Source organism: Trachypithecus francoisi, unplaced genomic scaffold (assembly GCF_009764315.1).
Source record: "Trachypithecus francoisi isolate TF-2019V2 unplaced genomic scaffold, Tfra_2.0 Lachesis_group4, whole genome shotgun sequence".
NCBI lineage: Eukaryota > Metazoa > Chordata > Mammalia > Primates > Cercopithecidae > Trachypithecus > Trachypithecus francoisi.
In genome coordinates, this window is record NW_022681469.1 from 111,799,869 (window position 1) to 111,815,456 (window position 15,588).

The window sequence follows — 15,588 nt, forward strand, 5'->3', positions numbered from 1 at the left end:
CAGCTCTGTTCCCACCTAATATAGTCAGTTCTTATGAGGAGAAACAGTCAAACAAATAACCTATCAGATGTGATGGAGATGCCAGTATGATGCCCAGTTCTGTAATCAAAGAAGCATCATATGGACTTTGAAAATGGCAAACGGTGTGCGTCTGTGCGGGGAGGGATAGCAAGGGTTATTTCAGCATAGGTGGTGAAGAGAGCAAGCAAGAAAAATGTTGACACAGTGGAAGAAAAACTAAACACTTCCCACTTTACATTACAGTATCTGTCCTAAAGATGATGATATAAAACAGGAATCCAGAGCTTTGTAACTGGAGTGGCACGAGTGGCTGCCATCTCAGTAACCATGTCAACCGTTACTCACAAAATACTCATCCTCATTTGCTTATGAAAAGGAAAGCACTCAAATCCTCCTTATACATCAGCGGTCAGGTAAACAGCAGATATCTGGGCCATGAGGGCAGCCTATAATACCATAGTATACATCTAGAAAAAAATTTGCCTCCCTACCTTTTGGCAGCGAGGATTAGGACAGCTGAACCTCTTCACATCACTGTCCAACAGAGCAGGAAAGCTACAGGAGGGGCACCTACAATCAGAACAGCAGAAGTGACATTACTTCAAACATTAAAGACTGACTTGGTTCCAGCTCCATGTGGCTGTTCATATGAAGATGGAGTTTTGAGCTGGACATTCACATCTCCTTTATACTCCTTAGTTTTCCTGAAAACACAAATTGAGCCTCTTCTTTGTGCTGGCTCTTATCAGGAAACATAAGCATCACCTGCGGTCCTGACGCAATATAAACCACTCAATAAACACAGCCCAATCTTAATGAGAACTCCTTGCATATACCGATTTCCCTCCAGCCCAGGGCACCATGATTGTATCTACGGGCCAGAAGATCAGGGGGTGCCAAGATATGTAGACAGAAGTTTGAGCTGCAGGCCGGGCGCGGTGGCTCACACCTGTAGTCCCAGCACTTTGGGAGGCCGAGGTGGGTGGATCACTTGAGGTCAGGAGTTGGAGATCAGCCTGGCCAACATGGCAAAACCCCGTCTCTACTAAAAAGACAAAAATAAGCTGGACGTGGTGGCGCACACCTGTAATCCAGGCTACTCGGGAAGCTGAGGCATGAGAATAGATTGAACTCGGGAGGCGGAGGTTGTAGTGAGCCGAGACTGTGCCACTGCACTCCAGCAATCCATAACTGGGTGAGAGAATGAGATTCCATCTCAAACAAAAAAAGAAGTCTGAGCTGCAGATTTTTCCATTAATAGAATTACTGGTTACTCAATGGTTTTGAGGTGTAAAAAATAAAAATAAATAAATAAAATTATTGATAATCTTATTTCTCAGCAAGAAATGCCAAAAAACCTGAAAGATACACTCAATTTTCATCAACTGATGCAAGTGCCCAGGTAGTTTTCACAATGGGGAAGGGGTGGCAGATGGCACGCTCTTCCTGAGAACAAACCTGACAAGCTCGTCGGCGTAGGCTGCTGCAACCTCCTCCTCAGCTTTTCGTTCATAGTACTTATATAGGATGGTCTGGGGGAGCACCTTCTCCAGCTCACTGGTTGGGAACGAACACGTGCAGCTGCCTTCCATGCAGCTGAGCTCCGACTAGAAAAAGGCAAACAGGCAAAGAAGAAAAAAACCAACACCGTTTATAGAAAAATAAAAAGCGTCTGCGGTTAAAAACATAGATCCTGAGACAGTAGAGCAAAGATCTCTCTGCCTGTTCGTCTCTAAGAAATCACAATTAAATCATGGAAACCATGAAACAAAAATCCAGTACATTTTTGATATCACTAGAGGACCTTTATCAGCCCAAATCACAATCCACAGAGGTTGAAAGTGGAGGAAGGGTAAATGGCTTAGCAGACCAGATAGAAAAGCCCATAGCTTAGGGTCTGAAAAGGAGATGCTGGGGAGAAGTTGGTCCCCTCTACAGATATTAGAAAGCTGGAGACCCTCTGGAAAGCAGAGCTGAGTGGTGGGGAGAGGGGGAGGACTCAAAGCAATAAACTGAAAACAGGGAGATGGGTGGAGCCTCTAGTTCCTACCCCCTTCAGAAGGAACTGGCTGACTCTGAGAGAAATGAGGAAGATCTGAACAGCTGGACCACAAGGCTCTGGCCTGGGAACCAGTCATAGAGAAGAGCAGAGCTGAGGGGGCCTGAAGTCAGAGTCTGAAATGAAGTCTGCATAATGAACAGAGAATTCTCCAGCCCCTTCCTCCCACTCAGTTTCAGAATGTTGGAAAATGGGCTCACACCCACTAGGCAGCAGGCAGACTGAATCACCCCAGGGAAGAGACTTAAGGGCCATTCAGGTTCATAATATAAAAGCTAACTGGCTCCCAGGCACCTAGAGTCAAATCCACTGCTCTATAAGCCCCACTACTCACACAGCTTTCCAACAGCTCTTTAACATGAACAGTGTCAGACATGAGGAATGCGTCCCACATGAAAGACAGACACCAAAGAAAACAAATGGAAAAAGACAACATCTTAAAAACAGCTAAAATTTATGAGGCATTTACCATGTGTCAAACAGTAAGTTTATTAAATTCATGACCTCATTTAGCTTTCAAAACAATACTATGATTATTTCCATTTTACAGAGAAAGAAACTGAGGCTTAAGGCATTTAATTTGCTCAAGACCACAGAGCTGGTATGGCTGACGGGGGGCATGGCCCAATGCATTCTGCTTGACTCCAAAGGTCATGCTCTTTGAAAAAACAGAAACTTTATTTATTTATTTACTTTTCTGAGACAGAGTCTCGCCATCACCAAGGCTGGAGTGCAGTGGTGTGATCTTGGCTCACTCAGCCTCCTGAGTAGCTGGATTACAGGCACCCACCACCACACCTGGCTAATTTTTGTATTTTTAGCAGAGATGGGTTTTCACCACGTTGGCCAGGCTGGTCTCAAACTCCTGACCTCAGGTGATCCACCTGCCTCAGCCTCCCAAAGTGCTAGGATTACAGGCATGAGCCACTGCGCCCAGGCAAAAAGTCATCTTCTTAATCACTGTGTTAACTTTATATTGCTGCTGGAACAAAATACCACAAACTTAGTGGTGTAAAACAATGTAAAATTCCCATACTGTGTTTGTTATGCTGATGTTCAGAGAAACTGACTTTGGAGAGAGAAATATGATCTTGTGTAAAGTAAGTTATGTTATTTTAATATATATTTAATCCAACAGGCTGCAAAGTTCTCTCTTTCGGAGGTAACCTTCCCTCTGATTATGAATAAGATGAGTGAAGCAGGTGCTCCTCTGCAGCTAGGTATGGGGGCGTGGAAGAATTCTACTGCTCCCTGAAAAGAAATCTGCTGTGCTTAGAGAACCCACATAATCACACACATCAGGTAATGCCCATAAGCACACCAGCAGAATTCCACCCTGAAAGAGGCACTTACACTTATCTATCAACATGGTCTCCTTAGACTCCAGGAATGTGTCCTATATACATGGGACGTATTACACAGTTCTTACCTTTCCAGATCCAAAGACTGCCTCTTGGGCGTATCTGATGAGACACTCTTTGCAGAACAAGTGAGCATCTGCGCACTGCGTCAGCTCCTCAAATGGAAATTCCCCATAGCAGCAGCGACACTCAATCAGCTGGCCGTCCTGCAGGCAGTCAAGAAACACACATGAAATGTCCTGCACTTAATTAAGCAGAGGAGGAGCCTTGTCTCCCATCCTCATCTCTCTCCCACCCCACACACAAATTCTGAGGTAAAAAGCAACCCATTTTAGGGGCCATAAAACAATGATATGCTGTTTCGTGCTATATAAATCTAGCTCAAGATACTAGAACAATAGTAATCCATACCTAAAACAGCAACGTTTTCATGGGTTTTATCTGGTATTCTTTAGAGTAATTTTTGTATAAAGTTATCATATTCAATCCCATGGTGCAAAGGGAACTAGAACATCTGTACTCAGATGCTAACGTGATTATAAAAAGCAAAGATAAGGAACACAAGAGGTATTACCCAAAATGCTTTCAAAAGCTGGATTTTGTTCTTGTCATAAGGACTGGTCGTATCCAAGTCTGAGCTTTATTTTAAGGGACTACTGAAGCTAATTTTTTTTTTTTTTTTTTGGAGACGGAGTCTAGCTCTGTCGCCCAGGCTGGAGTGCAGTGGCGCGATCTTGGCTCACTGCAAGCTCCGCCTCCCGGGTTTACGCCATTCTCCTGCCTCAGCCTCCCGAGTAGCTGGGACTACAGGCGCCCGCCTCGTCGCCCGGCTAGTTTTTTGTATTTTTTAGTAGAGACGGGATTTCACCGTGTAGACCAGGATGGTCTCGATCTCCTGACCTCGTGATCCACCCGTCTCGGCCTCCCAAAGTGCTGGGATTACAGGCTTGAGCCACCGCGCCCGGCCTATTGAAGCTAATTAAAGCAGCAACCTCAAGTAATGTACCAAGCTATTGACTCCTTTTATTAACTATAGCAACTGATCCAATCACCAACTCATTCTTTTTTTTTTTTTGAGACAGAGTCTCACTCTGTTGCCCAGGCTGAAGGCACAATCTCGGCTCACTGCAACCTCCACCTCCCAGGTTCAAGCGATTCTCTTGCTTCAGCCTCCTGAGTAGCAGGGATTACAAGCGGCTGCCACTATGCCCAGCTAATGTTTTGTATTTTTAGTAGAGACGGGGGTTCACCATATTGGCCAGGCTGGTCTCGAACCCCTGACCTTGTGATTTACCCACCCTGGCCTCCCAAAGTGCTAGGATTGCAGGTGTGAGCCACCGCATCCAGTGCCATTCTTTTATTTATTTATTTTTAATTTTTATTAGAAATGGGGTGTTGCTATGTTGACCAGGTTGGTCTCAAACTCCTGGGCTCAAGCAATCCTCCCATCTCAGCCTCTCAAAGTGCTGAGATTACAGGCACGACCCACGATGCCTGCCCACCAGCTCATTCTTAATACCACATTAGAAAAGGTCACTAGCCAGGCATAGTGGCTCACACCTGTTCCCAGCACTTTGGGAGGCTGAGATGGATGGATCACCTGAGGTTAGGAGCTTGAGACCAGCTTGGCCAACACGGTTTGAAACCCCGTCTCTACTAAAAACACAAAAATTAGCTGGACATGGTGGCACATGCCTGTAGTTCCAGGTACTCGGGAGGCTGAGACAGGAGAATCGCTTGAACGCAGGAGGCAGAGGTTGCAGTGCACTTCAGCCTTGGTGGCAGAGCAAGACTCCGTTTGAAAAAAATAAATAAATAAAAAAAGAAAAGCTCACTGTATGAGGGCGGCAGACACCATACAGAAACCCATCTTGCCCTGAGGTTAGACATACCTCTTTCTTTTAACTTTAAAGTAGTATCTAAGTTGTAAACTTTCCTTTATGAGTCCATCTAATGAACGTCAGGTAATGATTTTTAATGGGAACATCTATTATCTCCCCCTCAATTCTGATTCAGTGTGGTATAAGAGTGACTATACTAGATTATGTATCTGACTATAACTTAGCTGAACTGCAAACTCAGCAAATCAACAGGAGGTTATCCAAAAACAAATTTGCCATCAAAAATGCTGACAAAACATGGTAAGAGAAAACAGCACATGAAAATGCCCAGAATAAACAAGGTGAGATTTCAAACTACCTTTTGATACTGTTCTTCATTCATCTGCAGGGCAAGCAAAAAGTCTTCATGCTGAAAAACAAAGCACACACTCAGACACAAATTCAGTAAAAATGACACTAACCATTTAGCATTCATTTCCATAAACATAACTCCAGTATTGTGATCTCTTCAATTACACAGTTTAGCAGTTCAAAAAGTTACCTGTGAATAAATTGTAAGTGGATCAGAGAGCTAGAAAATACAGGACAATTCTTCTTAAGTATGACTCAAAATGTAGAATAAATAACGGAAAAGGCTGACACATAAAACACTTTGAATAGCAAAGAATAGCATCAACAAAAACAAACTGAACAAATGAAAACTAAGTTTGCCCGGGCAGGATGGCTCACGCCTGTAATCACAGCACTTTGGGAGGCAGAGGCGGGTAGATCACCTGAGATCAGGAGTTCGAGACCAGCCTGACCAACAGGGAGAAACCCTGTCTCTACCAAAAATACAAAATTAGCTGGGTGTGGTGGCGTGCGAATGTAATCCCAGCTATTTGGGAGGCTGACGCAGGAGGATCACTTGAACTCGGGAAGCAGAGGTTGCAGTGAGCTGAGATCGCGCCATTGCACCCTAGTCTGGGCAACAAGAGTGAAACTCCATCTCAAAAAACAAACAAAAACTGTTTGACAACAGACTTCGTTGGCGAGGCTGTGTGGTAGTGGGCACCCTCACACATTACTGGTGAAAATGCAAAGCAGGACAACCACACTGGCGGGACACTGGCAGAGAGTCATCAATGCCACTTCCAAGAGTCTAGCCCAAAGATGCACCTGGGCAGAAACAGGGAATGATGTATGTATAAACTTATCATGGTGCTATTTATAATAGCGAAAACCTGGAAACAACTCTAAACGTCCATCGACAGGGGAATGACTGAATAAACTATGGTATTACATAAAATAGTGCACCAGCCAGTTTAAAAAAGGAAAGAGAAAAACCCCTATGAATTGCCATAGAGTGATTGCCAGGATGCATGGTTAAACGAAAAATGCAGTCACAGAAGAGTCTGCCACCATTTGGGATTACATTAAATTATTTGTGAGACAGCGTCTGGCTGGAGTGCAGTGGTGTGATCCTGGCTCACTGCAGCCTCAACTCCCAGGCTCAAGAGATCCTACCGCCTCAGCTTCCCGAGTAGCTGGGACTATAGGTGAGAGCTACTATGCCTGGAAAACTGCTACTATCTGGATAAGAAAGATGGGTAAATAAAAATAGTATACATATTTGTTTTTCCATAAAATAAGGAAAGATAAACCAAAGACTAACAATAATGGTTATATATAAACAAAGTGGGGGGCCAGGTGCAGTGGCTCACACCTATAATCCCAGCACTTTGAGAAGCCAAGGTGGACGGATCGCTTAACGTCAGGAGTTTGAGACCAGCCTGTTCAACATGGTGAAACCCCGTCTCTACTAAAAATAAAAAAATTAGCCAGGCATGGTGCTCGCGCCTATAATCCCAGCTACTCAGGAGGCTGAGGCAGGAGAATCCCTTGAACCCGGGAGTCAGAGGTTGCAGTGAGCCGAGATCCTGACACTGCACTCCAGCCTGGGTGACAGAGCGAGACTCCGTCTCAAAAAACAAACAAACAAAGGAAAGTGGGAGAAAGGGACAGGACAAAAGCTAGATTTTTCTGAATATTCCTTGTTTTACAGTTTTGATTTCAGAACTAAATTTTTTTTTTTACAAAATTAGATAAACAAAACCAACTCTCTAAAAGTTCAAAATAAACAGAAAGAAAGAAACTCACTACAACCAACCTCGACCTCCCAGGTTCAAGCAATTCTCGTGCCTCAGCCTCCCAAGTAGCTGGGATTACAGGCAGCTACCTGGAGGGATTACATGCCCAGCTAATTTTTGTATTTTTAGTAGAGACAGAGTTTTGCCATGTTGGCCAGGCTGGTCTTGAACTCCTGGCCTCAACTGATCGCCTGCCTTGGCCTCCCAAAGTGCTGGGATTACATGCATAAGCCACTGTGCCTATAAACTTGTTTATCAACTTAATGGCATAAGCACCAAGACATATTTCAAGTGACTTTAAAATATTTTAATTTTATATTCTCAGATATAATCTGACAAAAATAATGTTATTAATGTCATTAAGAACCAAGACTTTTATCATCAGAGAAAAGAAAATAAAGTTGGCAGGGCATGGTGGTGCATGCCTGTAACCCCAACAATTTGGCTGGCTGAGTTGGGAGGAAGGCTTGAGGCCAGAAGTTCAAGACCAGCCTGGACAACATGGGGAAACCCAGGCTCTACAAATAGAAAAAAAGTTAGCCAGGTGTGGTGGTGCACACCTGCAGTCCCAGCTACTCAGGAGGTTGAGGTGGAAGGACTGCTTGAGCCCGGGAGGTTAAGGCAGTAAGCCATGAATGTGCCACTGCACTCCAGCTTCGGTAACATATGGAGCTCCTCTGTCAAAAAAGAAAAGAAAAAAAAGCAAAGAAGGCACTTTGGAGAAATTGTTGAGTCCAGGTCAGAGAAAGTAGAAATTGAAACGGGGTCATCTTGCTGTGCCCAGAAGCAAAGACATTGTCAGAGACCACAGGGGTCGGGTAAGAGAGACTAACTTGAAGGGGCAGCCACTAGTCAGAGACGGGACAATGTGAACATCACCAAAAATAAATGACAATGAATGGCATTCATCAATTTGCTAATACTTTAAATACTTATCTGATAAGATTGGTGATATTAATGAATGTCATTCTGTAACAGATGGATTAAGATAATAAATTCTAATTTCTGCTTAAAATCTAGAATTTTGGTCAAAAATAATCACTTCATTCATTTTTGAGAAAATGCCTGCCAAATAATTTTGAATAATCACAGTTTTTCTGTCACTTTTTTCCAAGTAAAAAGTGGCCAATGCAGCTGCTTTGCGGCTCAATTGCACAAGTGCTTTCCTCATACCTGGATATAAGACAAGCTTCATATCCTGGGATGTGGCGGAAGCACTTTATGAAGACTTCATTTTATTACACTGAATACTGAAAAGATGTTTTCAAGGGTCAAAATTTGGTAAAATAATTTTTACTGCTTTATCAAAGATATTTTTAGGTGAAACTGGCGTGTCTTAAAAATGTTAGTGCATGGTGGTGAAGAATACAAAGATTATGAGGATGGCTCTATGCCACTGGTCTGATTCATGCCAAGGCACCACTGCTTTGCTTCTGCTGGTACAATTCAATATGGTGAAAAAGCAAATACAGCTGACCTTGATCAACAGAGGTGTGAACTGTGGGGACCCACTTATGTGCTCATTTTCTTCTGCTTCTGCCACCCTGAGACAGCAAAACAAGCACACCCCTCCTCCTTAGCCTACTCAACGTGAAGACCATGAAGATAAAGACCTTCTCATGCTGATTCACAGTACCATTTAATGAATACTAAATATATTTTCCTTATCATTTTCTTAATAACATTTTCTTTTCTCTAGCTTACCTTATTGTAAGAATACAGCATGTAATACACAAAACATACCAAACGTGTTCATCGACTGTTATGGGTAAGGCTTCCTGTCAACAGCAGGCTGTTCACAGTGAAGTTTTGGGGCAATCAAACATTATATGCAGACTTTCAACTGCACAGGGGGAAGCACTCCTAACTCTCATGTTGTTCAAGGGTCACTGTAATGTCTTAGTATAGTTATAAGAGGTTTGACCTCGTAGACCCCCAAGAGAGTCTTGGGAAACCCAGGGATCTCTGGGTCACACTTCGGGAGCCAATGGTTTAGAAGATACATATTAAACAATCAATATATACATTCCAGCTGACTTGCACATTTGATACTATATTTAGAAAAATTAAAGAGCAAAATGGAACTGAGGCTGGAGGAAGGAAGTAAAATAGATACACTAAGCTCCAATTAAAATTTTCTAACATAAATCTGATTTATGAAACCACAAACCTAAGTATTATGACAAAACCCAGGTTTTTTTCTTTTTAAAAACTTTGCATATATCCAAATTCACCACTCTGAAGAAAAGGGAAATCTTAAAGACAGTTTTGAACTAACTAAACCCTAAGAGCAAACCAGAATCCCAGAAACACACCCCAAGACCAGAGCACATCTTCCTACCTCTGCCATCTCTTTGATTTTCTGCTCATAGAACTCCTGCTCTTGTTGCACAGCTGGAAGGAGAGCGCGCCGGTCATAGGACCTACAATGTCGTCGCTTATTTTCAAGAAAGAACATCCTCTTTTCTATTTTTATGTCACCTAGAAGATATACGACAATGCAAAAGCATGCAGACAACTGTGTATTAGGAATCTGGGCCAGCCATGTCCATTCTTCCCGGCCTCATCCTCCCTCTTCTCTCTGGCGGTACGTTTCATGACTTCTCTTTCATATTCTACCATTTGGGAGGACTGGGCTTCTTACCATTTGCCAACCTATCATCCATTTTTTGACCTTTCTGGTTCTTTCCCTCTCTTTATGCTCCAATTGGAAGGCATCTCTTATTCTGTCACTAGTGTACTATGTGATTATACCACAATTTATTATCTATTTCACTACTGAAGACATTTGGGTTTACTGTTTTGAGTTAATCTGAATAGTGCTGCTTATAGCCATTTGTTGGTGAATGTATGTCTGCAATTTAGCTGGGAATTGCTAGATCATGGGATAGGCTTACTTCCAGCTTTAGAAAATAACGCCAGTTTTCCAAAGTGGTTGTACCAGTTTACACCCTTCCTCCATCAGCAACGCATGTGAGTTCCAGTCTCTCCATGTCCTTACCAACACCTATCCTCGGTTTTTAATTTTAGCCATTCTGGTGGGTGCAAATGTGCTATATGTTTTTCAACCATTTTTATTTTGAAAGCATTCAAATATACAAGGGGCTGAAGGAATAGTACCTATGATCACCACAATGTATTATGAGAATAAAAGACAGCAGAATGACAAATATCAGACATGTAATTAATCTGTTTAGGTTTTGTATTTCTAGATTCACCACAATATATTATAACATGAGAATAAAAGAGAGCAGAATGACAAATATCAGACATATAATTGATCTGTTTAGGTTCTACATTTTTTTTTTTTTTGAGACGGAGTCTCGCTCTGTCACCCAGGCTGGAGTGCAGTGGCCGGATCTCAGCTCACTGCAAGCTCTGCCTCCCGGGTTTTTTTACGCCATTCTCCTGCCTCAGCCTCCCGAGTAGCTGGGACTACAGGCGCCCGCCACCTCGCCCAGCTAGTTTTTTGTATTTTTTAGTAGAGACGGGGTTTCACCGTGTTAACCAGGATGGTGTCAATCTCCTGACCTCGTGATCCGCCCGTCTCGGCCTCCCAAAGTGCTGGGATTACAGGCTTGAGCCACCACGCCGGGCCTGGTTCTATATTTCTTTCGCTGATTTGGCAAATTATGATTTTCTTTTTGGAGACAGAGTCCCGCTCTGTTGCTCAGGCTGGAGTGCAGGGGCACATTCATAGATCACTACTGCCTCGACTCCTGGGCTCAGGTGATCCTCCCGCCTCAGCCTCCTGAGGAGGTGGGACTATAAAGGCAGATGCCACCATGCCCAGTTAATTTTTTTGTATTTTTTTAGAGATGGGATTTTTCCCGTGTTGTCCAGGCTGGTCTTGAAGTCCTGGGCTCAAACCATCCACCAGCCCTGGCCTCCCAAAGTACTGGGATTACAGGTGTGAGTCACAATGCCTGACCAATTTATATTTTCCTAGAAAACTTTATCTCATCCAGATTTTCAATGTACTCTTGTCTGTTCTTGGTAATCTCTTGATTTTAACATTTACTATCTGGTTCCTAATACATTTTATTTTGATTCTCCTTTTCTCTTGCTCATTCTCACATTTTTTTAAATTCAAACTTTTTCTTCAGAAAACCAGTTTTTGGGGCCAGGCGCAGTGGCTCATGCCTATAATCCCAGCACTTCGGGAGGCCGAGGACGGCACATTATCTGAGGTCAGGAGTTCGAGAGCAACCTGTACAACATGGTGAAACCCCGTCTCTACTAAAAACACAAAAATTAGCCAGGCGTGATGGCACACACCTGTAATTAATCCCAGCTACTTGAGAGGCTGAGGCAGGAGAACTGCTTGAGCTTGGGAAGTGGACTCCGTCTCAAAATTAAAAACAAAACAAAACCAGTTTTTGGTATTATGAGAATAGAAAAGCACACGATTAGAGAGTAAGTTTTGAAGCCAGATTCCCAGCTCGGCTACTTGCTAGCTGTGTAACATGTGCTACGTTACTTAACCTCTCTGTGCTTCAGTTTTTTTTCTACAAAATGATAATAATGGCACATACATCTCATAAGGTTATTTGAAACATAAATGAATTAATCCATTAAAGCACTTAGAAAAGTGAGTGGTACATATTAAGTGCTAAACAAATGTTAGTTATAATTATCAACACTACAAGTTTTAAAAAAATTCCACCCTCTATTATTTCTTTCGTCTTTACTCAGTTCTTTTTGTAGTTTATCATGTTAAAGTAGTAAGATTTATTTTCAGTCCTTTAATTTTATTTATTTACTTTTTTAGAGACAGAGTCTTGCTCTGTTGCTCAGGCTAGAGTGCAGTGGCATGAGCTCGGCTTACTGCAAGCTCTGCCTCCCAGGTTCACGCCATTCTCCAGCCTCAGCCTCCCAAGTAGCTGGGACTACAGGTGCCCACCACCACACCTGGCTAATTTTTTTGTATTTTTAGTAGAGATGGGGTTTCACTGTGTTAGCCAGGATGATATCGATCTCCTGACCTCGTGATCCGCCCGCCTCGGCCTCCCACAGTGCCGGGATTACAGGCGTGAGCCACCGCACCCCGCCTCAGTCCTTTATTTTTAAAAATAAATGCAATTAAGTCTACACACTTCCCTCTAATTTACTTTCCTGAAGGATCATAAAAAGGACAGAGGAGGGAGAACCCTGTCTCACTCTGAGTCAAGCAATTATAGCCCAAAGAGCAGTGCTTAGACGGAAAACAAACTGAATAGGAAAAAATGGGATGCCTAGAACAGATGAGGGATTCTTAGCCTGTGTCCTTATAAAAAGCTGTTAAAAAAGGCTAAGTATGAGTCATAAACATTAAACTACTAACACAAATCAAGTGTATTTTTTATCTCATACTTCCAGGGTCCTTAAAGATTATCTGATAATTAAATTTAAGACTCAGCATCTAAATTAAAGTGCTATACCTAAAACAAGGGACTGAATCAAATAAAATGAAGTTAACGGGAAAATGTGAGATGCAGTGAAACTGAGAGAGGTATATGACCTGACAGCAATGTGGGTGAAAAGAGCAAGACTGAATGTGAGCAGACCTCATGTGGAGTATGATGTTCCGTCTTCTACACCCCAACTTTCAAACAGACCCTGACAAGCTACAGAAGGGCATGTAGGGACGGGGAGAAGGGCAGTCAGGCTGACAAAGGGGCAACAGCCAGAATCTGTGTCTCCACAGGCAAGAACTACAACCATGGCAAGACATTTCAGGAAGTACACACTGACTTAATACAAAGGAAGAACTGTCTAAAAGACGGATCTGACCAACAAGGGAGTCAATCATCTTGAAAAGTAGCACTTTCTCCACCACTAAAGTCAGAAACAAACAAGGATGCCTATTCTGAACTGTGGGTAAATTTGGCTGAATGCAAACCACCTGCACACTGCCCCTAGTTCTACATTCTGCCACAGGCCAGGAGAATGTCATGTCAGCAGAGCGCTGCTCCACAGACTGGCTTAGGAACCTCAGGAGTCATAGCCTAAGGGATTTGCTTTTAGATCCTGAAAAGTTCATAGTAAATACAAATACTGCGGGGCACGGTGGCTCATGCCTGTAACCCCAGCACTTTGGGAGGCCAAGGCCTCCGTCTCTACTAAAAAATTCAAAAAATTAGCCGGGTGTGGTGGTGGGCACCTGTAGTCCCAGCTTCTTGGGAGGCTGAGGCAGGAGAACGGTGTGAACCCGGGAACCAGAGCTTGCAGTGAGCCGAGATTGCACCACAGCACTCTAGCTTGTGCGACACACACAGCAAGACTCCGTCTCCAAAAAAAAAAAAAAAAAAGTAAATACAAATACAAATACAAACACTTTCCAGCTTTATAGTTACCTGAATTCCCACTTAGTCATACCTGAAATCAAGTGTGGTAATTAAGTGCACACGTAACAGAAAGGGATGATCTCTAGAAAAGTTGTAGTAATTCCTTTACTGGGTGGAAGCAACTCAGATAAAATCTGAGTTGTTATAAAACTCAAGTTTATATTTCTGGGGATGAGACCTGAAGTAACCTCTTCAAAAGGGTTTTCAGCAGTTATTTCATCAATAAGAATGACAGAATTTTGGAGAAACATGTGGCTATTGGCCATTCTCTCAGTTGCATAAGTGACCCTCTGTAGTAAGGCCTCATTCATAAGTCTGGGTAGTTTTTACCTAACAACACAGCCAATTCTCATCAAACCTTGAAGACCAGTTTTTTCCCCAAGCTTAACAGCATACTCAAATACCTTCTCACACATGAATTTTCTACCACACAAAATTTTCCTGCCATGGTTTATCTTAAGTAGGAAGAAGGAAGCCAACAAGTGCAGCCACTTTCTGAAAATTTTGATGTGCTGAGAAAATAGTTCCTGTCAGTCACTCCTTGGACTGGCCTGGCCAGATACTGGGCAGACACTTGTAGCACGGCTTCCTTCACTGACTATGAAGAAGAAAAGATGCAGTGTTGCAGCTACACACTGCCAGCAACACAGTTTGTGTTACCTTGTTCTACTTGAAATCGATGTAAGAATACTGGTTCACTTCTTTTCTCTTCCTTTTCCCACCGGTTTCTGGTAATAGCTCCTGCCATTTTTTAATGGCATCAGAAAAGGCCTAAAAATTGAGAAAGCGAGAGGTTACTTCTGTAAATGGAAAGTAAGAATACACGAGACAGGGAATCCCCAAATGCCATTTTAACACATCTTCAGCTTTCTTCCCAGCATGGTGAACAACAGGTAGTGGCGGCTGGGTGCAGTGGCTCACGCCTGTAATCCCAAAACTTTGGGAGGTCAAGGCGGGTGGATCCTTTGAGGTCAGGAGTTCGAGACCAGCCTGGCCAACATGGTGAAACCCCATCTGTACTAAAAATACAAAAATTAGCCAGGTATAGCGGCACACGCCTGCAATCCCAGCTACTCAGGAGGCTGAGGCAGGAGAATGGCTTGAACCTGGGAGGCGGAGGTTGCAGTGAGCCGAGACTGTACCACTGCAATCCAGCCTGGGTGAAAGAGTGAGACTATGTCTCAGAAAAAAGAAAAAAAAAGAATAGGCAGTGGTAAATAGGCAGAATTTATTTTCATTCTCTCTGACTTTCATAAACTGGTACAGTGGTGGAAGCAAAATACTTACTGACAGATTAAAGAGTAGGGAAAAGAAAAACTGTTGGCAGGGTGCAGCGGCTCACACCTGTAATCCTAGCACTGTGGGAGGCTGAGGGGATAGATCCCTTGAGCTTAGGAGTTCAAGGCTAGCCTGGGCAACATGGGGATACCCCATCTCTACTAAAAATATAAAAAGACAGCTGGTGGTCCACAGCTGTGGTCCCAGGTACTTAGAGGTTAAGGTAGGACAATCACTTGAGCCTGAGAGGCAGGGTTGCAGTGAGCCATGATTGCGCCACTGCACTCCATCCTGGGTAACACAGGAGACCCAGTCTCAAATAAAACAAAACTGTCCAAGCTGTCCTTGAATAAGTACAGGTTAAATCACACGACAATGTGCTGGTGAGTTCCATTCTGTAGGCAAATCTTCCATGTTGTTTCTCTGGTCAATGCTCCTCTTTACTTTCCCCTAACCTGCTTCCCCCACGCTCTTCTCTGCATGTACCTATATCCACCCCACCCTTGGATAGGATGCTGAAGCATAAAATCCTTCCACTGGTGAGGATCCCTTTTCTTTCCTACCTTCAGCTTC

At 43.2% G+C, this 15,588-nt stretch overlaps 1 protein-coding gene across 1 annotated transcript in view; it reads right to left on the reverse strand.

Moving 5' to 3' along the window:
- Window positions 1-38: 38 nt before the first annotated feature.
- LOC117072204 (E3 ubiquitin-protein ligase RNF216-like) overlaps window positions 39-15,588 on the reverse strand; it is a 65,318-nt gene continuing 49,768 nt past the window's right edge. Inside the window, exons 8-14 of the mRNA XM_033192119.1 lie at window positions 14,408-14,508; window positions 14,096-14,160; window positions 9,753-9,892; window positions 5,641-5,691; window positions 3,510-3,647; window positions 1,480-1,628; window positions 39-591 (exon numbers count right to left, since the gene is read on the reverse strand). Of these exons, the coding sequence (XP_033048010.1) occupies window positions 489-591; window positions 1,480-1,628; window positions 3,510-3,647; window positions 5,641-5,691; window positions 9,753-9,892; window positions 14,096-14,160; window positions 14,408-14,508 (747 nt within the window). The 3' untranslated portion in view covers window positions 39-488. The remainder of the gene's footprint in view (window positions 592-1,479; window positions 1,629-3,509; window positions 3,648-5,640; window positions 5,692-9,752; window positions 9,893-14,095; window positions 14,161-14,407; window positions 14,509-15,588) is intronic.